General features: G+C 40.7%; 1 protein-coding gene across 1 annotated transcript in view; it reads right to left on the reverse strand.

Moving 5' to 3' along the window:
- Positions 1-532: 532 nt before the first annotated feature.
- Positions 533-25,853, reverse strand: part of NEURL1 (neuralized E3 ubiquitin protein ligase 1) — a 56,500-nt gene continuing 31,179 nt past the window's right edge. Inside the window, exons 4-6 of the mRNA XM_015812793.1 lie at positions 16,874-17,554; positions 2,820-2,966; positions 533-992 (exon numbers count right to left, since the gene is read on the reverse strand). Of these exons, the coding sequence (XP_015668279.1) occupies positions 751-992; positions 2,820-2,966; positions 16,874-17,554 (1,070 nt within the window). The 3' untranslated portion in view covers positions 533-750. The remainder of the gene's footprint in view (positions 993-2,819; positions 2,967-16,873; positions 17,555-25,853) is intronic.

Here is a 25,853-nt window from a genome sequence, read left to right on the forward strand (position 1 = left end):
CACCACTTCCTAGTGGAGTGAACTTTGGAAAGCAACAGTAAAAGAGGAAAGTAATTAAAGAAGGAAGTGATATCATGTTTATGAGATATGAACAGCTGCTGCCTTGAAAAAGTAGAAGAGGACAACTACAGAAAGTAGAATCAAAGTCAACGGTTAGCTGCTGGTCTTCTGTGCACTGCACTACATAGAAAAAACAATCCAAGCATAGTCTTCCTTAGTAGCAGCATGTGCTGCATTACAATTACTTGTAGAATATGGCAGTCACTGATATGATTAGGAAAACTGGGGGGAAATCCTATGTGAGGCTCTCTTGCCCATGAAGGTAGTTCTAGTACTGAAATCATTTGTCCTTATTCTACTCCTCTTGTTTCATTCATTTAGTTCACTTAATGTAACATGAAAATCTGCTTAATTTCACATTATTTTCTTCTTTGATCCTTGTAATCCTTCCAACTGGGAAGAAAGGACAGGAAAAATGCAATGGGGAGCCAAGGAAAGGTAGACATGAAATCCAGCTTTTCTTGCTGGCTACACATATTAAATGTTCACAGGAGCACTTTGTTAGATGCCAAGGAAAGAAGACATTTTTAGCCCTCAAATTTCAGGTGGGAGAAGGCTGTGCCCACGGTTAACCACATTCAGAATTAGCTACATATTTAAAGAAGGGAACCACTTCCTCCCACCTTCCTTGTCCTGGTTAGGTTTTATGAAGATCCTCTTCCTAGTTCCTACCCTTCCTGCCATGCAACTTTAAGTACTGCGATAGGTTTTGATTATGTCCTTGATGGAACGTCTACAGATAGGACAACAGGCATTAGCCATCTTCTTGAGTCTGAGCCCACATGTATAACACAGACACATATGTCCACAGGAGTAAATCACAGTATCCACCATATTCTCATAGCAGATAGTACACTCATCATTCCAAGTTCCTGAGATGGAAGAGGAAAGAGGGGATTCTGGCATACTGATTGGAGAGTTTGGAGCCGTACCTGCAAAATAAGAGACACTTTTACTTTTTAAATCTGTAACCAGCTTTACAGTTGCCCTAGGATTTCTAGGCCAAAGGATAAAATATGGAGATTGTGACCACGTTTTTAAAAAACTCCCAAAAAGCATCATCAATAGACAAATACTAAACTAGATAGAACATTCAAATCAAAAGAAGTGTTAAATTCTCTTTATGTATATTTGTTATGTGTGTGTTATTTCCAAAATACTACAGCCCTACATAACAATCTCTTGGATGACTTATATCGTTACTGAAACAATATATAAGTTTCAGAATCTACTGTTTTCATAACTTTTTATTACATGTTTTTTCTACAATGACTTTTCCAGTCAGATTTACTATGCTATGAATTCTGGCATATGAAACATCTTTCAGTGCTTACAATATCTTAAATATGAGCCAGCAGTGTGCTGCAGCTGCCAAAAAAGCCAACACAGTGCTGGGCTGCATTAACAGAGGGATAGAATCAAGATCACATGAAGTATTAATACCACTTTACAATGCCTTGGTAAGGCCACACTTGGAATACTGCATCCAGTTTTGGTCACCGTGATGTAAAAAAGATGGTGGACTCATGGTGTTCTCCGAGGAGCTGAAAAGCTTATTGGGCGGAGCTCCTCCTTTGCTGCGTCTCTGCAGGAAACAGGAAGCAGGAAGGGCAGGAGAGAGCTAGCTAGCCCAGCTATGCTGACTCAGGAATTCTGGGAGTTGAAGTCCATGAGTCATAAAAGAGCCGAGGTTGCCTACCCCTGAGCTTGTTGGAGAACAGCTTGAAGCCAGCTTGCCAGGTGAGCAGAAGATCAGAGAGAGGGAGAGGGAGGGAGAGAAGAAGAGAAAGAGAGGGAGAGGAGAGAGAGAGACACAGAGAGAGAGACCCTTTTGACATCTAAAATGAAGCTAACACTGCATATATCCTTTTTTACCTTTATGATATGTGTGTGTGTGTGTGTGTGGACACACACACACCTATAATAAAGGTAAAAAAGGATATATGCAGTGTTAGCTTCATTTTAGATACCAAAAGGGTTTTGCGGCTCCCAGTGTTTTGTTTTCAGTGGGAAACGGGTCCAAGTGGCTCTTTGAGTGTTTTGGGTTGCCTACCCCTGGTCTAGTTTAACGAAGAGAAGGACGAGGGGGGACATGATAGCAGTGTTTCAGTATCTCAGGGGCTGCCACAAAGAAGAGGGAGTCAAGCTATTCTCCAAGGCGCCTGAAGGCAGGACGAGAAGCAACGGGTGGAAACTGATCAAGGAGAGAAGCAGCTTAGAACTAAGGAGAAACTTCCTGACAGTTAGAACAATTAACCAATGGAACAACCTGCCTCCAGAAGCGGTGAATGCTCCAACACTGGAAGTTTTTAAGAAGAGACTGGACAGCCATTTGTCTGAAATGGTGTAGGGTTCCTGCCTGAGCAGGGGGTTGGACTCGATGACCTCCAAGGTCCCTTCCAACTTTTATTATTATTATTATTATTATTATTATTATTATTATTATTATTATTATTATTNNCAAAATGTTTAAGTGGCACCAGAAGTTATTGCACTGGGCCTGTGCCTCCACAGATGGTGCTCTTTGCTAATTCCATATTGCTACTACATATATTTTGAATGTTTACCATTTGTTAAAATATTGTGTATTTAAATATTGAGTTCTCTGTTCTTTTTAGCGGAGAGAGAATTTAACTCCTGCTCCTTGTGCATTGTGAGTGATCACAAAGAAAAAAGAATATGGATTTTCAGTTTTATAAGATAATGAAATATTCAGAACTGGAAGACATGCAACCTGGTGCTGTGGGAGAAATACTCACCACTAAGTGAGCTGCCAAGTGGGCCAGAACCAGATATACATAGGACAGGATCAGAAACATCATTGCAGAGAATGGAAGATGAATTGGGAGATGAGGTGGGTGAGCTTGATGCTGAGGGTCCCAGGTGTTCAGCCGTGAGAGTAGAACCTGTAAAAAAGAGTAATATAATCCAGCAGTTCAAACAGCCCTGTTATGCTATAATTGGAACACACGTGAATTCACATCTTCATTGTACTGCAAAGTTTGTTGATGTTCTTTGAGCCAGTCCTACTGCTACAGCCTAGTTTATCTCACAGCTGCGGAGCAGATAAAACAAATAAATATGACCTTTTTTATAAGTAAAAAAGGGAGTTTGGGAAGTTCGGTGGGAATAACATAAGAAATGAATTTGTGCAATTGCTAGGAAACAATCTTGGGTTTAGAACACATCTCTGATTACTCTGAAAGCAGAGAATATATATAGTATATGGCAGGCAGGTGGATAGTTTATTCCCCTTTCACCTCTGCCCTTGCTATTTGTCTTCTCCTTTGATTAAAGAGAAAACCTGGAAATTAATATAGTATGCTAAGATCTGATGTGTGAAATGAGAACAGAAATAGGCAGGTGTGTGTGTGTGAGAGAGAGAGAGAGAGAGAGAGACAGAGAGAGGGAGAGAGAGAGAGATGGGGGGGAGAGAAAGAGAGAAAGAACAGCCTGTACCCAGTATCTGCATTCTATTTGCTTTAGGTTTTATAGACCTTTTGGTCTAAACCACCCTATTGATGTTTACATGGAGTATTTATATAACCTTTAGCTACTTTCACATCCTAACATTCAATGAACAGAATGACAAATGGCAAAATATTATTCATCAATAAAGCATATGGTTAGTGTATTAAAGTCTCAAATTCAGCCTGTTAAGTCTCCAATCAAAGTTACCCTGCCCATGGTCAATAGGAATGTTTTTTGCCTAAGACATGGAGAACCGTTGGAAGAATATCTATGCCATGTTTATGTTCCATTCTTTTCATTAAGAATTTAAGGTTTACCTGTAGATTTCCCACTCTTTTAGCCCCACAACAGTGAGCCTCAGTGGTGGGTTAGACTCATAAACAGTGACTGGTTCAAAGTCAAACTGAGCCCTCAAATATGTGGATTATATAAGTGTGTCAGAGTTGGGGGGGGAGAGAAGAAGGAGAGACTATTATTATTTTTTTAAACCACTCCAAAATAAAACCTGTCTAGCACTATTTACAGAAAAGCATACTAAAATATACAATTTGAATAAAAACATATACAATAAATAAATACCAGTAAAATGCAAAGAAGGCAACAGAGAGACTGTTATTCAAAGTCTAAAACAAGATGAATTAAAATACAGTTAAAAATTCATTAAAAGTCTAGGAAAATAGAAAAGATGTTAATATGAGCACCAATTTCCTTCTCTCTATATAAAGTTGAGCTATATTTGTATATACAAGTTATATTTATATGCAATACAACAACCAATCATTTTTTTGCATTTTCTTACATTTTACTCAATATTGTTTGCTGGATCTAGGCCGAAAGAACCATTGTGGGTATAACATTAGCCTGACATACAGAATATCACCTGTGTACAGCCTGGCAGATCAGTTTTTTTATGTTACAGTACTATTTTATGTTCCCTGAGCTACCCACATTATTAGATTGTTTAACACAGACATGTCAAACACAAGGCCCGGGGGCCGGATGCGGCCCGCAATGTGGTTTCATGTGGCCCATGAAGCCATCCTAGAAACAGTGAGGGAATGGCCCCCACTGCCTTGACCCTGGCCCAGGCCGCCCGGGAGCCAATGTACAATTTTATGGTGGCCATCTATGCTGAAACGCATTTAGTCTTAGCTCCACAAGGCTGTCTGGAAACAACGAGGGACCGGCCCCTGCCGCGTTGGCCTTGCCCCCTGTGTGCATGCTGGGGAGGTGTCACCCTTTGTGAGTAATGAAGAAATGCACCATCGCCTTGAAGTGGCCAGCAAATGGCCCTCGCCTACTTCACATATCCAGCTTGATGGGCTGCAGGGGAGGGGTTTCAGCAGACAGTGGTGCGCTGTCCTCACAGCGCCGAGAGATTGAGCCAGGTGGTGCGAATCCAAAAAGAAGCACGCTGCCGCTCAGCCCCCAGCCTGCCCGATTTCAGCAGGCAGCAAGGTGCAAAGCTGGTGAGCTTCGCACTGCCCTACTCAGCCTCTCGGCGCTATGAGGAGAGTGCCCTGCTGCCTGCCGAAACCGGGCAGGCTGGGGGCTGGGTGGCATTGTGCTTCTTTTCAGATTCACGCTGCCTGGCTCAGCCTCTTGGCCCTGTGAGGAGAGCGCCTCGCTGCCTGCCAAAACCAGGCAGGCTGGGGGCTGGAGGGCATTGCACAGGTAACATTGCGCATCACCACTTCCAGGCGATGATGTATTTCTTCATTCCTCACGAAGGGTGACACCTCCCCAGCTGTGTTTCTTGCCTGTTTTTCTCCCTCCCTCATCTCAAATATTTTCCCACCACTCTGTTAAGGAAGGAAGGAAGGAAGGAAGGAAGGAAGGAAGGAAGGAAGGAAGGAAGGAAGGAAGGAAGGAAGGAAGGAAGGAAGGAAGGAAGGAGAGAGAGGGTCTGAGGGAAGTCCTGCCTTAGTCCTGCCCTGCTGTCCTTTTACCATCCCCTTGCCCCCTCCTCCTGGCCTATCCTGGGGGTTTCCCATCCTATTGCTAAGGAAGCTTTGGATACAAATCTGGGTCTCCTCCATGGAGAGGGAGTGGGCCTCCCTCTAACTTTGCCCTCATAACCATCATGAGCAACCTGGCTAAGGAGAGCAGGCACAGCAGCAGCAGCCTTGAGGAGGAGGTAAGTGCAGCTGGGCACCCCCTTGGGGTAGTGGGGCTGGGCTTGGTGCTGCGGGTGCTTGAGGGCCAGGCTGGGCATTTGACCTCTGTTGCCCAGGGCTCCGGGAAGCCCGCGGCACCATCCAGCTCCCCGTCGCATGGCCTGAGAGGAACAGTGAGGCTCTTCCAGTGGACCATGCCTTGGTGCTTGCCCCGGTCCCACCCCCTTCTACAAGAGACCCTCAGATCTATCCCACTCCTGCCCAGGCCTCACAGGCACCCTTGACGCGAACAATGAAGAGCTAGCCATGCCCACCCAATAGGCCACACCCACTCCAACCACACCCACCCAGTAGGCCACGCCCACCCTGGCCACACCTACACAGCCCCTCAAGGACAACCGCAATGCTGATGCGGCCCTCAATGAAATTGAGTTTGACACCCCTGGTTTAACAGGTTCCAAAGTGTATTATTCCATTTGTCAGAAAAATTTCACCCCAGCTCCCAAAAAGTGTAAAATGAACAAGTACTGCAACATGCTTTGCAGGCATGTAAGTAATAAGGACTTTGTAATACTTTTCATCTGGGTTATCAGAAAGCTGAGTAAAAGACAAGAAGACTGCTTCAGCATTTCAACAGTGCACAAATAGTTTTTTTAATTAAATAAATAATCCATCAGAAAAATGAGCATAATGGGAAAGCAACATACTAAATTAAAAAAGAACTGGGAACTCCATCACTGGAGGTTTTCAAGAAGAGACTGGACAACCACTTGTCCAGAATAGTAGAGGGTCTCCTGCTTAACTAGAAGACCTCCAAGGTCCCTTCCAATCCTATTATTTTATGTTCTAACTTTCTCCTAGTTTTTGACTCTGTGCAAGTCAGACAAAGGTTACAATCACTATTCAACTGGAATTCCATTAGTAACGACTGGAGCACAGATTAGAGACCTACAGAACTATCTTCCCAGTTGAGAGGGCATACCTACCATTGCCTGTGAAAGTCAGCTAACAAGTTTGAAAACAGATAGGTACAAACATAGCCTGGACCAGATTCCAAAGGGTTAACTCTGTAATTACTGAAACAATATCACATCATCTAACTATGTTATCTATAATGCGAATGTCACTGTACTTTTTGAAAAATTTCATTCCTTCTGAAGACAATGCTTATACTTTGCTCTTCACACAATGACTTATACAAAGGCAGTCTTGTGAATTAAAGTCTAGCAAACCTAAACACTAATGTGGAACGTACAGTTTCAGTTATATCCCATAATGTATTTTATCTATCAGTAAATACTTAAATATCCAAATCACATTCACAAGTCAGTTCTTCAGAAACAGATCTCACAATAATAAACTGACTTTACAGTAACTATTTCAACTTTCTGTCTTACTTGATGTAGCACAAAACTATTCATTTTAATTTTACCATTTTAAAAAGGAAAGCAGAAGAGGAAAGGCAATAAAATCAGCAAAGCCACTCAAAATGCCAAGATCACTGAAGACAATGTTCTGACAAAAGTCAGCTGTTTCTAATGGACCATTCATTAACATTTTGGTCAATCCGGGTAGCGCTTGACTATTTTCTTTTGGCAGTGAATGTGACTCTGCTTTTGTAGATAATTTTAAAATGTTAACTGATTACCATCAGTTCAATAATGAGAAAGAAGAAAGGAATGAGGAGATAATAGCCTCTAGCTTAAAATATGAGCCAGAGTAACTATTCCCCATCAATTTCACAGGCAGACTCTGTTTTCATTTGCAAGCAAATGTTCATCTGTTCTAGATTATACATTCCCTCAACTCTGCGTTGTCCAGTTGAAAAGAAACAACTTGCCCAACATGGCTTGATAGATGACATTTTATTGTCAACATGGGTGTTATTTTTAAAGACTCATTAAGTCCATGAATAAGACAAATTAAAATAATCTTTAATTATACTGACCTTAAAGTAGCACCCTGACACTTATTCCAATAGGATCTGAACAAAACTTCCGTATGTATAAAATCTATTTGACTTTGCCACCCTTTCCCTTTGAGAAAAGTCAGGTGACTGATGGTGACTTGAAAAAAGGCAAGAGAGCAAAATAGAGATCAGCAGTAGAGATACAGATGTCTCATCAGTATAGTTTTCTGCAAGACTCAAGGATGGGCAGAGATTATTCAACTAGATAGTGGAAAAGGCCCTTGTCCAGGGAGTACATCAAGGTTCGTCATATTCGGATTACAAAGGTTGGATGCCAACAAGCTTGCGAAAGCCACATATTGGTCAGTTTTGGCTTCATTTTCCCATTGCAGACAGCAATTTAAATCAAGAGTGTACTGGAAGAAAAGGATTAAATTCCTTTCCTTCCAATACAAATTCACTATGGAGAACAATCATTTGTTAAGCAAATTTTTGAACCAAATTTCATGACATAATGATAAATATCATATCTATATTTGTATTGAAATGACGAAATGATTAAAACTACTACAATTTAAAAGCAACATACATTGAATGTCAACTTACATTCTTGTTTATGTTAACTTATATTCGAGAAATCTCATCTTGCTTTCTTTAAAGCTAAACCTGCACTCATCAAAAGCCATACCACTAATGGAACAGGTTTGGACGTTTCAAAATGAGCCAGAAAATCCCGTTCAGATACATAAGTTTTCAACCAAAGATTTCTATGAGATAAGTTATTATGTCAACTTCCGGAAGCAATTCCAATTAACATATGATACAATGATCTGCTTTTTAACCTTGGTTTATACAAGTATAATGTTATGGTTTGCACATAAGTTTAAAGTAAAAGAATGGGTTGCATAACAACTACAGGCATCAATTGTGTTGACCTCATGTCTAATGCACAAAGGAAATAATGACCTCAACTCCTAATTTTCTGCAGATATTGTCACACATCAAGCATTTAGGGTCTAGGACATTGCCAGATAATGCTTATTTTTCTGCTATTACAATGCTCACTATCTTGGAGGCTTTGGAGCACGGGTCGGCAACCCGCGGCTCCGGAGCCGCATGCAGCTCTTTGAGCCATCACCTGCGGCTCCGGAGCGCCAGGGTGCCCCGGCCCCTGGGAGAAGCGCGCCAGAAATTCCCTTTCCCGGGTTGGCCCCGTCCGAGGCGGACGTGGCCGTGGAGCCGCACGGGGAAGCCCCAGGATCCCCGCTGGGAGCGGGCCAGCCCTCCCACAAACCGCAGCCCAAGGGAGAGCAGCCCTTGCAATCCCCAGCCAGCGTGACCGTTGGCCCCGCCTGCCGGGAAGGCGCGCCCGGAGTCCCAGCTGCCGAAGGAAGAGGGAGATGCAGCAATGGTAGGAGAGGAGAGCCTCCTCCTGGGGCCTGCTTCCTTGCCCTCCTCCCCTTCTTCCTCCTGCTGCCCCACAGGCGGCTTGGGCGGGCAGCAGGGCAAGATGGTACCGGTGGGGACCATCCGGGCTGGCGGAGGGGCTGGTCAGGCAGAGCAGCTGCAGCATTGTGGCCAGGGCCAGCGGCCCCTGCGGCACCGGCCCCCGCCGTGGCCCACTGCAGCTACATCGGATGGGCGGAGGGCGAGGCCAGGCAGTGTGGAGTCCCAGCTGGGGCGGCGGCAGCAGCTTCCTCAACCCTCCTCCTCCCCTTCTTCCTCCTGCTGGCTCTTGGGCGGGTGCCGGGGCAAGAGGGGTGCCCGGGAGGAAGCAGCCAGGCCGGCTGGCAGGGGATGGTCTGGAAGAGCAGCCGCAGCATCGTGGCCAGGGCCAGCGGCCCGCGCGGCACCAGCCCCTGCTGCGGCCCGCCGCAGCTACATCGGATGGGCGGAGGGCGAGGCCGGGCAGTATGGAGTGCCAGCTGGGGCAGCAGCAGCGGCTTCCTCAACCCTCCTCCCCCCCTTCTTCCTCCTGCTGCCTCTCGGGCGGGTGCCAGGGCAAGAGGGGCGCCCGGGAGGAAGCAGCCGGCCCGGCGAAGGGGCTGGCAGGGGCTGGTCTGGCAGAGCAGCTGCAGCATTGTGGCCAGAGCCAGCAGCCCACACGGCACCAGCCCCCGCGGCTACATCGGATGGGTGGAGAGCGAGGCTGGGCAGTGCACAGTCCCAGCGGCGGCAGCTTTCTAGCCCTCCTCCTCCCCTTCTTCCTCTTGCTGCCCCCTGGATGGCAGTCCAGGCTGGGGCAGTGGTCAGCGCCAGCATTGCTCCCTGGGCAGCCGAGCCGGCCACGCGTCTCCCCAAGCCAGTCCATGTCTTTCCTTCCTATCCCTCTTCTCTCCCCCTTCCCCCCGCCTTTCCTTCAATGCCCTTGCGCTGCAGTGTATTCTCCTCCCCCATACATGTTAAATTTTTTAAGTAAGGGAAGCTCTGCCGTCCTGGCTCCTGGCGTCCTGCTCCTGGCGGGGGGGGTGGCCGGCGGGGGCATCGCTCCCTGTGCCGTCCCTGGGCAGCCGAGCTGGCTACGTGTCTCCCTAGGCCGGGCCGGGCGGCAGTCATGGCTGGGGCGGCGGCTGGCAGGGGCATCGCTCCCTGGGAAGCCGAGCCGGCCACGTGTCTTCCCGAGCCGGGCAGCAATCCCAGCTGGGGCGGCGAACGGGCAGCTGTGTCCCTTTGCCTTCCTACGGAGGCAGAACTCTGGCCTCCCGCAGCAGGCTGATATGCGAGCCCGAGCAGCCGTCTGCTGCCGCCTTGGAAGATTTGCCACAGCAGCTCTTTCTCCCCGTCAGCCTCCTCCTCCACTCCCTGGGAACCTTCGCGCCAAAAGGCAGAAAGAAGAAAGTCCCAGAGAGGGAGAGCGCAGGGTGGGGGGAGAGCAGTCTTCTCCGAGGGGAGAAGCCAGGACGGCAGAGCTGCCCATACTTAAAAAAATTAACATGTATGGGGGAGGAGAATACACCGCAGCACAAGGGCATTGAAGGAAAGGCAGGGGGAAGGGGGAGAGAAGAGGGATAGGAAGGAAAGAAAACGAAGGAAGCTCTGTAGCCACCCAAGAAAAAGCAAATTTAAATACAGTAGCTGCCAGGGAAGGAGGAGGGAGGGGAGGCTTGGCAACTTGCTGGAAGGGACCGATTCGGGGTTCTGGATCAAGATGGGGAGGGGCATTGGGGGGGGGGTTCTGGCCTCGGAGGGAAGAAAATGAAGCTGATCCAGCCTCTTCAATCAAGTTCCCTGTTCTGCGCCTGTGCGCGCGCGTGCATGCACGCATTTTGCGGCTCCCAGTTTTTTTTTTCTGAGGTAAACGGGTCAAAGTGGCTCTTTCACTTTTTCAGGTTGCCGACCCCTGCTTTGGAGCATTTGCAAAAAAAAAAGGCTTATGGTGGTTGAACTACGAAGTTATTCTAGCCATACTAACTTATCCTGGAGATTTGGGAAACTCTTACAGGATGGGAACAGTATGGTCAGCTCAGAATAATCTCCAACATAATAGTTTCCTTACTGCTTCTAAGCAACTTCTCTTCTGTCCCTATCAACATCATGGAGTAGTTTGCTGCAGTCCTATTCATAGACCTGTATAAACAAGGCTCAATTCCCTCCAGCAAGTGTTAGCCAAATGTTCTGGATCTGCCACACATTCTCCCTATCCTTGCCTCCCTACTTCACAATATGTTCAGTTGAAAAGAATTAAACTGTATACTGTAAACATCATAGCAAGGGACAGACATCATCACAGTTAATATACACACAGCAAAGAGAAAGACTAAACAGCAGCTACAAATGTTCAACAAAAAATATGTAACCAAAAGTCTTCCAATCGTATTTGGCCTTATTTAATTTTTCACAATAATTCCAATGTATCAGAGATTTTTACAAATTAAAATGATAATTCCACTTGCATCCACTGTTTTAGTTAAAACCCCCAACCCTTTTCCCCTCCCCCCAAAAAACCCCAAACCCCAGGGAAATAGGAAAAGTCTTTAAAAGATGCCTTATTGTGAATTTGGTTCAAAAGGATAAATCCACCACATCCGGACTAGAAAATTACAGATTACAATTACAGTTTTCTGTACCTCCTTGCACCATCTTTTGGTGTTCTAGACATTTGGAGCCCTTTTGATGAAAACCCTGTTTTGATGTTGAGGGGAACTTGTTTCGGCAGACATTTCAGTGAATGGAAGACGTGCATAGTAAAATACAGAGCAGATATGTGCTAAGGAGCTGTAAAGCTCTGATACAGTTTGGGGCAAAGAGATTTCTTAAAGTATGGCATCTAAAGAAAAAATAAGCAGTGTGTATATCAAATTGAAGAAAGTTAAACAAGTAATTATATTACAGAAAAAAGACTCATGTCATTGTCGAAAAAGTAGTTTCCAGAGAAATAACTATGATAGTATATTGCAACAAAAGAAAAATGCACTTAAAAACAAGTTCATTAGATGTATGAAGTATTATCCTGTAGGAAAGAATATGTGCACATTCATTGTCCAGTGGTGTATGGAAACAAATAATGAGGTCATAAGGAAATAAAATGTTTAAGGTACAAATAGTGTTAATAATATTTTTTCATTGTGACTATTTACATAACAGAACATTTTGTTTCATCAATGTCACATCTACTGACCATTTATGAATGGTCTGCTGTCTGCAAAGTAATGGTGGATTATAGACAACTAAAGCTTATCCCATAACAAGGATGTAAAGGATGGATTAAAAAAAACAAAAAGTGCCGGAACTGACACACATCATACAACCTGCCTTGCCTACCCTACAAGGTTCCATTCAAAAAAGGTGCCGGAACTCCGTTCTGGGTGTTCTATGACAAAAAAAAAAAGCCCTGGATTAAGACCTCTGGAGTATCACAAACAACTTAAAGGGATCTACTTTTTAAAAATGCATCAGGCATAGTAGTGCAATAATTTTCCAATTGGCTGAGGTTCACGTTGGCTGGGAGTTCTAGGAACTGCAGTCCCAATACATCAATGTAATGGCAGCTTGGGTGCAGTTTCAAAAATTCTTGATTTCACAAGTACACAAAGAGTGAATTTTTTTTGTAGAGGAGGCAGATGAACGAAGTACAAATGTAAACATAATAAAAATGTGTTATTGTATTGTACAGTTTGCTCAAAGTACAAACTTGGCAGTTATTAAAAAGTTTAGTCTATTCTGTCACTCTTATAAGAAAGCAAAAGAAAAGTCAACCAACTCTGGTATTCATGGAAGAAATATATGTCCTGTCAGTTACAAATAAATTCAGAAAGATGATAAATCACCCTGTATCCAATTTATTCTATACAAGCTTAAGATGTAGGGAACATTAAGGAAACAAGTTCACTAATTAGTAACATTCTGTTTCACCCAAGGCTATTTTATTGTTCTGATTCTGATAGTTATTCACTCTACTCTCTCAGAGGTACAAAAGTTAAATTTTATATACTGGTTGAAAATTTCTTCACTGTAACTTACCATTTTTATAATCTTTCACCAGCTGTCATGTCTACCCCATTCATTTCCCTGTGAACTGGTGACGGGAAGGGAAGAGGAGGATCCCCTGGATTTCTTTCCTCTCCCTGGCTGGGATAAATGTACAGGGGTCTTTCATCAACTGCTGTCCACATAAATACTTGGATCAAACATTAAAAACTGGAGGCTGGAAGTGGGGTTACCTATTTACAGAAGCTTTTTTGGGATTTCCAGACGTGGCTGTTAAAATCTGCCTTAACCCAACTATCTAATCCAGTGGTTCTCAACCTTTTTAATGCCGCGACCCCCAACTGGTCGTAAGCCAAGGACTAAACCGGTCGTAAGTCGAGGACTAAACCGGTCGTAAGTCGAGGACTACCCAACCGGTCGTAAGTTGAGGACTTTCCCTGCCCGGGAGCACCACGCATGCGTGGTTCCGCCCCCTGTGCCGGCCGAGGCATAGCTGGCAAGTGGCAGAGACGGAGCAGGCCGACCACCAGCTGGCCCAGCTCAAGGGAGGTAAGGCACCCGCCGGAAAAGAGGAAAAAAATGGCGGACAGCCTTGCTTGGCGACCCCTGTGAAATGGTCGATCGACCCCAAATGGGGTCGCGACCCATAGGTTGAGAACTGCTGATCTAATCTGTACTGAAGAGCAGCAGTCTCCAGAATCAGAAAAAGACCTTCCCTGCCATTTTATGGAAGTAGGATGTTCATGCAAAATATCTACTTGTCTCTGAGTTATGCTTCATGACAATATTATGGTTCCTATCAGATTGAATGATAATAATTAAAGAAGAATTGCAAGTGGAAACAAGTTCTCATTCATACTTGATACATAGCACTTCTGGAATCATAGCACCCTCTGGTAATAATCAAGATACCCTTGCAATGCATAGCCTTATCCAGGACAACCAGTTATTACATGCAGCTCATTGCTTAAAACTACAGCTGGACTATATCTATATTCTTGATAACATCAAGAGAGAAATGAGTGACCACATAAAAACTTCATCCAAGGAAGAAGTTATGAATCATGTTACCTTGTAAAATCTCTGAAAAAGATAACTTGGGAATCTCAAGGTCAGAGTCTGCAGTAAATAAATCTTTAGTTATTTCAATTCCATCACTCATGATGTTCAAATGTTATGCTAAAATGCATTTCTGAATAGATATTTTAAAATGAACTTCAGTTTGAACCAGCTTTTCTTTGCTCCCTACCTTCTTTTAACAATATGAATGCTTATTCCAGACTAAAACAAGTTGATATGGTTTGCAAAAACATCTTAATGAATAAAAAAAAATACAGTATAGAACAAGAAATCTCTAAGATACATGGGTGTCTGCAAAGGAAATGTTCCACTGTCAGAAGAACAAAGCAATTTCAAATTTACAGGAATGTTACTGTAAATCAGGGGTAGTCAACCTTGGCTCTTTTATGACTCGTGGACTTCAACTCCCAGAATTCCTGAGCCAGCTAAGATAAGCTAAGCTGGCTCAGGAATTCTGGGAACTGAAGTCCACGAGTCATAAAAGAGCCAAGGTTGACTACCCCTACTGTAAATGATGCTGCCACAGAAGTCAAATTTAGGACACTCTGTAATGTCAAATGTATATTAATAATGAAATTTCAAGATTAAATTTATTAGAAATTTCCGTATCTTAAAATTATCATTACTAATATATGGCTAATATGCAAAGAAAAAGAACAACATGAACCTGATGGGTGGGGTCAGTCAGTATTTCACACATCTGGCTAATTCCTTTCTCAGGTATACCAAAGGCAGATGACATATGGCAAAATCCTATTCTCCAAAAGCTACTTCTAAACTGATTTCCACCAAAATACTAAAGTGCCGTCTGCCTTTCAGCAATGTGCCTCAAAAGATGGATCTAATAAATTCCTGTCTCTTTAACAAATCCATTTTTCCATAATGCCAAATTACTCCTAGAACCTGGGGGAAGCACCTGAAAGAAAATGTGAGACAAAGAGATTCATTAAGAACATTTCATGTTTTGCATCTGCCAAACTCTCCTTGTGACGGAGTCATTCTAATCTGCTCTTTAAAAAAAGTCTGTTACAGTCCTGAAAGGGGGATTTTAAAAGAAATGTGGCTGTTTCAGTGATAAGCACAGCAGGATGTCTGTAATGGTTGATCAACTGAAAGCAAAGAGATCCTCCAGCTACACTACATATGGAGAACAGTTGATATATGTGCTTAGCAGGACAGGCTCTGCAATGGGTCTAATATGCTGTTTGAAGTCTACAGAGTCCTTTTAGACACAAACAAAAAGTTCCACCCTTGTGCAGCTGAACACTAGCCTTTCATGGTCTGTTCCCTTTCTTATTAACTCTTCCAGTTCTTCAGTATTCTGGAGCACATATCCCTGGGTTTTGTTTGTCTAAATCAGGGATTCTCAACCTTTTTAATGCCGCGACCCCCAACCGGTCGTACGTCGAGGACTAAACCGGTCGTAAGTCGAGGACTAAATCGGTCGTACGTCGAGGACTAAACCGGTCTTAAGTCGAGGACTACCCAACCGGTCGTAAGTCGAGGACTTTCCCTGCCCGGGAGCACCGCGCATGCGTGGTTCCGCCCCTGCGCCGGCCGAGGCGTAGCTGGCAAGCGGCAGAGATGGAGCAGGCCGACCACCAGCTGGCCCAGCTCAAGGGAGATAAGGCACCTGCCGGAAAAGGGAAAAAAAATGGTGGACAGCCTTGCTTGGCGACCCCCGTGAAATGGTCGATCGACCCCAAATGGGGTCGCGACCCATAGGTTGAGAACCGCTGGCCTAAATGTTATATATATATATATATATTCTTGGTATATATATATTTACAAGACCTGAAACAAGGGAGGACAACCTTGTATACTATGCAGCACTACCTCCTTTTTCTGTGATCCAGAACCTTCACCAGATGACATATTTGTAAAAAAAATGAAACAATAATCAAAATCTATATATTAAACATTTTAGAAACAACTTCAGCAAAGCAAATTCACCAATCTAATGACATCGTCTCAATTTCTATTATCTGTGGAAGATGAAAATATTTTTTCAAAAAGCCAATTCTACTACTTGCAAAAAATTACTCACTTCAACTACATCAAATTATTAACTTATAGAAAATACGTCTCTTATACATTATTATGATTACAGTTACAGATGAAAGAATATTTTAGGGCTATGGCTATAAGAATTACATTAAATTTGGTTTCAGGACCAATTATTGTACAAGCATCAAAAGTCCATCGTCATATTCGTTTGGATAACAGTAACTTCATCCTGCTTAGGACTGTGTAGATAAATTTTGGAAATTTGAGAAAGTGCAATCAGGCCTGTCACAAATTGGTACAATGCAAAAAAAACTACTATCATAAGTCACAAAAATCATACATTTAAGTCTTATTCTTTATCACTTGTACGTAAATTGGGGTCTTTATCCAAACTATTTTTGGTACATTTTACTGGTACTGGAAAAGAAAGTCATTTTGATGTCAGAATAAATAATAATTACTATCTTCTATCTGACTCAAAGCTCAGATTTGGCTAAAACTGAAGGGACTGGAAAAAATATGCCTTTTCAGTCTTCTCATTCTAATAGATCTTATAATTTAAATAACCTTTCTTTTCTACAGTGGTGGGTTTCAGCCAGTTCGCACCACTTCGGCAGAACCAGTAGCTAATTTTTTGTTGCCCAGGCCCAGAATGGACTTCCAGAAGCGGCATCCACACAGAGAACCAGTTGTTCACATATTTGAATCCCACCACTGCCTACTCAATACAGTATTTTAGTGCTACTGCTCATTTAATTCACTGACAAAATAACAGCATGCATATAAGAAGAGAAAAACATACCCAGGACACGAATTTGCATCACTGCTCCATGTAAACCAAAGAACATCCATAATGGTTGGGAACAATCCACACATACTTGCATGCCTGCACTTGCTCCATTGTGACTCAAGTGCAGTTCTCCTTCTGAATTCACCATGAATCCCAAGATGTCTCCACTCTGGAGAGGCACAAGCACTCTACAGACTGCCCAAAACTCTTTTCGATCAACTAAAGACTCTGGGTTATAAGGAAGGTCACTGGGTCTCAGGGTGCTAGGATCACAAGTGGTTACCCCATATGACAGTGTCCCAGTACGCGAAGTGTTGGATTTATTGATTTTGACAAATATTGTCTCATTGATTCTAAGCGGTCTGCTGGTAAAAACCAAAGTTCTCTCGTCTCGAGCATGGTCCAGACGGGCCACAGTCTGGTCATCCAGAATTTTAATATGGGCTCCCCTGAGTTGATGGAAGCGGAGGTCGCTTTCAAGTTGAGATGGGAGGAGGTGGGAATGCTGAGAGTTGAGGGAATTCTGTGGAATAGGACACATGGCAGTCATGACATGGATATTGTCCTCCTGCAAGTTGAGATCACAAAGGCTCACAGACAGACGGGTATCCTCAGTATCTCTGCGTAATGAGGGTCGGCGGATAGCTGTGAAGGATCTTGGACGGAGGCAATCAGGAGGAATAATTTCACTATCTGCAAATAAGAGAGGTGAAGAAAGTATTTCAGTTTTGTTATTAGTTGTTCAAAAAGGAATGCTTTCTTTTAATGTCACAACGCATAAAATAATCTCTTGTAAACATTTCGGTCATTCTTCTGAATAAACTGTCAAACAGTAAATTGCTGAAATAGGAGGCAACACTGGGAAAGAATAATAGGATCTTATGTGAAACCTCTAAGAAGATTGCTGCAAAGTCCTGAAAGTGATGCTTTGAATTTGTTTCACTGATAGGGTGACAAGAATATTTGAGTACACAGTTGGATTTAAAAAAGATTTTAAGAAAAGGAAGAGCTGTCTTAACCCCAATAGCATAGAAAATGTGGGCTCAGGTCATATTTTACTTGGTTTATTTATGACATTTATCATCCCTTCAATCCATTTATTTATTATTCAACTTATACAGTATGCCGCCCATCTCTTACTGCTTACAATAATTAAAAACAATAAAAATATTAAAACACTAAATAGTGACATTGAATTAGTTAAAATTAACAAAAATGAAAAGGAGCAATTTCAATCCATTGATTCCCACCATTTATAGATAATACAAATAAAACATTTATAATAAATATGTTAAATTAATAAAAGACTTTCATGGTATAAATCATTCTTTCATCCAATCAATCAATCCTTAAAGCCTTCTGGAAGATTCAGTTCTTATAAAGGAATTTAGAGGTAACCTTGGAGAAGATATAAGAGAGTTGATAAGGAAGGAACACGCCATTACGTCAGAACCTGGACAAGGGATTAAATAGTTCAAAGATACAAAGGAGCATGAAAAAAAAAGTAAACTAACATTTCTTGATTTTGTTCAGTATAAGATGGACAGAGAGAAAGATGCTGCTACTATACCGTACAATAAATGTTCAAGATGCTGCCACTATACCCTACAACAATAAAGTAACATTCCTGTAATCCCTGTAGTGTCTGTTTCTTGACCTGGTCTGTCATGTCTTTACCAACTTTAGGCAATCTTTTCTATGTCTGACCTGTTTCCCCCCCCTTCCCTCTTACAGAGTGGAAAGATTGGAGTGGAAGGCATTACAAGAGAGTAAGCAGGCAGACAATGGGGAATTCACATCTAAAGAAATGCACTGGCTCTGGCTTTTACCTAACATGCCCGGGGCCACGAGCGATTTAGATAAACAGCCAGGATTTATTTTGATGTGTATGCCTGCTTATTCTCTTGTATGTCCTTACTGTCCAATGAATGTAAATACAAATATTAATTCCCTTCTTGCTAATTATCCCAGAACCAGGGTGAGCATTCCGGGAGGGGGGGAGGAAATATGAAGTAAAATCAACAGTCACAGTCATGTGATTTTCTACTTAGCAACTGCATCCCTTAGCAATTGAATTGAGGGTGATCAATTGTGGTGGCTTAATTGAGGAGTACCTGTATCGATATTTGCTTTGTATTTTCCCTGCATAAAGTTCCTTGTTATATACACTAAGCACAGAAAACCACAAAGGTGTCCTATTGTTACTGGAATACTGTAGCATGAAGCACAAAGCTGATCATGTGGGATCAGTAAATCCTTCTGAAACTCCTATGAGAATTCTACTATTGTATATCTGTATTCAAAAGTTTCCAAAATGGCTGCTGTAACTGGATATTGCATTAGCAGCAATATTAAAGGAACGTCCTTGACTATTCTTTGACATTATCTAGCTGATATTAATCGAAAAGAGCACAGGAAATTGAAGTAAACTTTTAGCAAGACAAATATTCGATTCTGAGGCTCATTTCCTGCTTTTCTTTATAGCAAAGCAAAACTTTTTTTAATGTTTTTTAATAGTCAAGGGGTCCATTTAAATAAAGTAAGAGCAGGATATTATAAAAATAATAATAAGATTTCTCCAATAATTCTTTATCAGAAATCAAGCAAAGTACAGCTGTATTTAATTGCACCTTAAAGTACTGTACTGACATTGTTGTGGTTTGCTTTAAGACTAAGATTAAACTTACGGATTTTGTGTTAGTTTGACATTAACTGGCTGGCATGTTGAAAAACACTCAGAAAATTGAAATAATATCACTCATGAGAACAAATATTCATTTCTAGTATATAACTTTTGTCATGCTTTAAAAAAATCAACAGCTTTTTATTAGACAATGATTTTGGAGCTGATAGCAATAACACATTTACATCGCAGAAGGCACAACAATTTTTTCAGCCTCCGTTTATTTGATTGATTGTTTATCTGAGGCATAAAACATGTATTATTTTCCTAAAATATAGCAGAAAAAAGGACCATTTTTACACAATGATTTTGTTAACACTGATTTTAGCAAAGTACTGCAAAGCAGTGACACATATTGTATATGAAGTATATATCAGGGCTTGCCCATCTCTATTTTACAAGGTGTGCAGTTCTTTAGATTTGGCATGATGAAATGTTCAATGATTTCTAGAGCAAAAGGATATAAGAAAATATTTTCTGTTTTACTTTCTGTCCCTAGGTTTGTGCCCGTGTGTCTGTGTGTGCGCATGGGCATGCATATTTAATCTTACCCTTTGTTACTGAAATAGGAAGGGAGTAAAAAAAATAACACAAAAACTCTCTACTTTAGGAATGTTCTAGAAGATGGAGAATATTTTGGATTTAGTGGACCTACATATCTGTTGGATTCATGTTGAGATACAGGTTGCAAATTTTGTATCAGAATACCAGATTGTACTTCAAAGATGGCTGTATCCTAAGAAGATACTGTATACAATCAAATTTTCTATTCAGTGCATAGCAAAATAATGCATACAACCTGGCTACATAATTGGTTTTCCTCATCAATAGATGTATTTGTTCAGAGTTCTTTTGAAACTATTGGGATAGTTTAGAATGGAATCAGTGGAGCTAAGAAAATATAAGTTTATCTCTGTCTGAGTGAATCAGGTACCTTGCAAGATTTTTATAAGTTTTTCTACTGCTAAAATTAGGACCACAAGATATATCCCAAGTGACTTCTGATAGGAGGGATATCAGTTGTGGTTCTATCTTTTATAAAGTCTTCAATTACAGCCCTTCTGTGTTCACACTTATGTTTTGTTAAGGCTATACGTAAAGTCTGATACAGACATTAAGGATTAGCTGCCAGCCAATGTTTTACAATTCACTTTTACATATATTAAATTTATATACCCATGTCTCAAATATGACAGATTTAGTTAGAACTTGCTTTTACTATATTTTTCATGACCAAAGTGAAAATTCCATTTTAGAATTGTTTAGAAATATGAATTGTTTTCTAATCCACAACTTTATCATCAACAGATAATCAAGTACATGGTCTGGACTGAATATTATTCCAAGATATACTAGTTTTCTATCTGAGGAATGTTTTAAAAACTCTGAGCAAAGAGTTATCCAAAATATTATATATTTTCATATTTCAGTGTCTTGTCACCTTATCACAATAAATTCTATGGTGATAATTGTAGTTTCTATGGTGTATACTTGTTTGCCAGAAGTGAGCAGTAAACAAATACGATTCAGATAAATAATACAGAAATACATAATTACTTAAATAGATATGCTTGGTGCTGTAGATCACAAGAACTATATGATGATTGTTTGGAATATACTTTCTAAGACAAATAACCAGTGGTGGGATTCAGTCAGTTTGCACCACTTCGGCAAAACCGATAGCTAATTTTTTGTTGCTCAGGTCCAGAATGGACATCCGGAAGCAGCATCCACACAGAGAACCGGTTGTTCACGTATTTGAATCCCACCACTGCAAATAACTGTATAGCTGTACACTAATACTATATACCTCAGCTATAAGATATGAAAGCTGTTCTGACCATCTTTAATTGTACTAAAATGTCACCAGAGGATATTCAATGCCACTTCAGAGAATGCAGCATAATTCAGAATTTTTAGTTTGCAACCAAATTCAGTCTGTAGGGAATGCTCAGAGTTTTCATGCTTCCTTCATGCCACTTCATCAATTTGGCTGTATTTCAGGTATGGAAAAACTAGTTTGCACATGTGCTTAAATGCATTTCTTCAAGGCCCATTTGAGACTTTCAAAACTATTTACGAGCAGAAAGATATGATCAGATGTTTAACATACATGGATAGGAGCCAAACATGCTTAAACCAAAGCAACTTAAGTAAGTCTATGATGTGAATTATTGCTTATTCTTTAGTTAGTTATTTACAGTTTAAGATGATACCAGGAAAAAATAATGCTCTTGTTTAAACTGTATTCCAAGTAAAAAAAGAAAAACCTTGAATAATCTTACTTTTTAAATGTAAAATTAAGAATTCCTTGCATTTGAAACAGATGCAAAGCAAATAGCTGAAATATTAGCTCTAATTTGATATCTAATTTAATTTAAATTTAAATTTTACAGTCTAGTGAAAACTAGAATGGTACCAAGGAAAGCCATGTATAGGTATTTTTATGCCAGAAGATATTCTGAAGAATTCAAATATTGATGAATTCATGTAGTGACCTAAAGTAACCTCCCCATCACAAGACCATCACAAACCTCTCTCTGATGCCTCACACCTGACCATCACAAGACCCTCACTTGAAACACCCACAACTGAAGCCCTTATAAACAGAAGAGCACTGACACAGACTTCCCCTAAATGCCGCTGAAGATGTTACCTAGCCTGGTAAGAAAACGTTCAGAAATCAACTCACAAGCTCGGAGAACGAAACTTCACCCTCATTCATGTAGTATGTTGGTTGATTTTTTTTTTTTAAAAAAAATATCCTTCTATAAGAACAGAAAAAGAAAAAAGAAAAAATATATCACACCATAAGCAAAACACAAAGTGGGAAAAATTAGAATATCTTCCCCTCCTCCATTTTTATATGCATAACATATAAGACAACAAGACTATTATTAGGTTGAATTAACTCTTGCAGGTCTATATTTAATCACTGCCAAATATCAAAATTAAATTCCAGTATATATGTTTGAAGTAGATTCCACATTTGTGGTTAAAACTTCCTTGGCGTATTGAGATGATCCATTAACAAATTAAAAACTAAATTAAAATTTCCACATAGAATTATATGTTCTATCTGTATACTAACAATGAATAAAGTATCAATTTTAACATTTGTTAAGCATAATAAAGCAGACTACCCAAACATTTAATCACCAAGATTAAAAAATGGTTTTCAGTGTGAGATATATCTCATTTTACTATCAGATTTGAGAACTTATCATTGAAAATAACTATACATTAAATTTTTAGGTCAGTGGTGTAAATCCATAACTGCTACCATACAGTATTTCTAGAAGTACTAAGTTTACGTACTGTATATATCTACATAATTATGTTATTTTTTTTGACCATCAAGTATTAAAGCTTATATGAAATCAAGTGTGCTTGTTCTCTACTTTGGTCCTGTCCAAATAGCATATAATATAAATAGCCTTTTGACTTATTTGTTTTGCAACTGAAGAACATTTTAATCTCATTCATAGCTGCCTCATGTGAGCATCAGGTTTCCTAGGTACCAGTACCATTATCACCCATGCTAACAGTTATTCAGCTGAATGAGTAGTTTAATGCTGAAAGTGGGTTGCTATGGAGAGAGTCATACAAGCAAGTAAGACTTATCAAGGGCACTGGTGCACAGGTTTAGGCAAGACTATTGCTTCTGTGGATATTTATTCTTTGTCCCCCCCCCCATATGTTGCTATAGAACAAAGGCTAAGTATAGGATTTGAAATATGCCAACAGCCTCTGTGACCTCAATCCTCTTACAAGATTAAATCAAGTAACATCCACAGACTTCAGTGGTATCAATTTTTAAGGTGACCAATCGTACCCCTTCTTTTGTACTCATTTAAATAATAATTAATAGGCATGTAAGCATAATTACAATATAAAATGTTATTGTTACAAATGTTTTTATTATGCATTTATCATATTATAGTGTATTCTGTATTGTTGCAATGAATAAAATGTTTTATTTATGATATTTTTTTCTTAAATTTATTTGTGTCCTTCTCACTGTAAAAAAGTTGGTCACCTTACAATTATCTAAATTCATTCCTGTTTCTCCACAACTATATATAGTCCTATAAGCCTCCATCTTCAAATAGCATTCCCTTATATTTTTTATAAAAGCTCAACAAACTACTGGGGCCATCTACTTTTCCTATGTAACAGATCATCAGTATTGGTTCCTCATGTTGTTTGAGGCTATTAAGAATTCAAATCTTGGGCTTGAATTATTTTTTATGTTTAAAGGATTTACAAAACATTAAGTTTTTAAGAATGCAGAAATTTATTCTTTTGGTTAAAAAGTGGGTAAGTTGATATCATTTAGCATCAAACTATTCACAAATCCTACATATCTTCCAAAATTAAATAACAATTAAGTTAAAACTAATTTAACGTCTATAGTTCTAAATCTTGTGTTTACAGACATAAATACTGAATCTTGTGAAAAGTTATGTGAGAATGTTTTGGTGTTCTGAAATTAGGTCAGATGCTCAACATTGGTAGGAAAGAAATTAGCAGGGCTGGAAAACCAACTGATCATGGTCCCAGTGATATACTAAATCTATTGCTTGTGCATGGAAATGCCTTGTTTCCTTATGAATCATCATTTCTCCTTTCCCCATTTAGTTTTTTTATTTTTCAGTTCATTATAAGCTTCATAGGGGAAAAAACACATATATAGGTATTTTCTTATGGATCAAGAATGACCTCCTAAAAAACTGAGAAACTATTTAAATGCTATTGTCTGTCAATCAGGTACTACAGAGAAATGGCGCCATGTTTTATTTGTGAAAATAGCTACCCAGTTTTGTTCCATGAATTCATCCAATTACTTTAAACTTTGCATAAATGTCATGTTCATTTTAGGCTAAAAATAGAAAATCCTATGCAGAGAAAAAAAAAATGTTGCTAGCAAAAAGCATGATGAAAGACAAGCTATCTGCACATTTTATACAGGGCAACTTAGACAAAATGAAGTAACTACTTCAGGAGACAGCTACTCAATAGAAGCAAACCTAGCTTTTCAGCTATTTGCATGCAATTCCTAGCATTTTTTTCTCTCTGTAGTAGTATATGCTACATAACTGTCTTCTGTACCTGAAGTATGATTTTTTTATTTTATCCATTGCCGGTATTAAATATGACTGTAAACTCTGTCAGTTCTCCATGTGGATGGGGAATTGGCACCTGTTGTTTTTCACCTGTGATTAAAATACGTTTTGAGCCAACCATTTTAAATGAAACAATTCCAGACAGATTTCACCATTCTGTATCTTGTCAAAAAATAGACAAAAATAAAGTAAGAACCCTTTTACAAATGTAGCGGGGACTGCCTGAGAGTGCTTGCAGGAGCTTGACTGGGAAGGGGAAGATTGGGACAGCTGCAGTTGGTTTGGGTGTGGCTGGCGTGAGTGGAAGGAGGAAGGATAGAAAAGGGAAGAAAAGGAGAAGGCCGGTGTGGTTGGAGTTGAGAAGAGAGGGTCTGGAAGCTTATTTTATTTTTCTATCAAGGGTATTTTAAATAGAGGCTAGATAGAGTGAAGTTTTATTGCTTCCTCCGTGGGAGGATATCTGAGAAGGAGGCAAGCGAGAGTGTGAAGTAAGGGAGTTGGCTGGGGTTTCTAGCCTCGGATTTTAATAATAAAGAGTAAGGGAAGGGGGTGGTTTTGAACCCTGAAACCTGAAGAAGAATCCTAGAGAAGAAGCACCAGGAGGAGAGAGACTGGTGGTGCCAACTGTTGCTGTGGACTTTGGAGGCATTTGGACTGTGGCCATCGCTGCTGGCATAGGTGCTGGGACATTGTGGGGGGAGTTGCCCTGGGGGATGAGCCATTGCCATAACATACTGGCCGTCGTTGTTATTGTTACCATCTGGAGCCGGGGTTTACCCCCCCCCCATTTCATCGGATTCTGAACGATTGCTCAGGGGCCTGTTACTCCTGCTGCTAAAGCAGCCCTGAGCTGTTATATATATCTTCAGAGCATCAACCACTGAGACTGGTTAAGTTCGTGCCTGAAAGTCCTGCTTCAACAAGAAGAGCCTGCCACCCATTAATGCTGCGTGAGCTCCGGTTGTAAGACATCTCATCGATCTCTATTTATTTATTTATTTATTTATTTATTTATTTATTGTTTATATTTATATCCCGCCCTTCTCCTTGCGGACTCAGGGCGGCTAACAACCAGATAAAAATGCAAATCCCAAAACTACAGATTAAAACATAATTAAAAACAAATATTAATAATTGGTCTAATTAATTTAAAATTACTTTAAAACCCCCATTAAAAATTTTC

Source organism: Protobothrops mucrosquamatus, unplaced genomic scaffold, assembly GCF_001527695.2.
Source record: "Protobothrops mucrosquamatus isolate PMUCROS unplaced genomic scaffold, P.Mucros_1.0 scaffold110, whole genome shotgun sequence".
Classification (NCBI taxonomy): Eukaryota; Metazoa; Chordata; class Lepidosauria; order Squamata; family Viperidae; genus Protobothrops; species Protobothrops mucrosquamatus.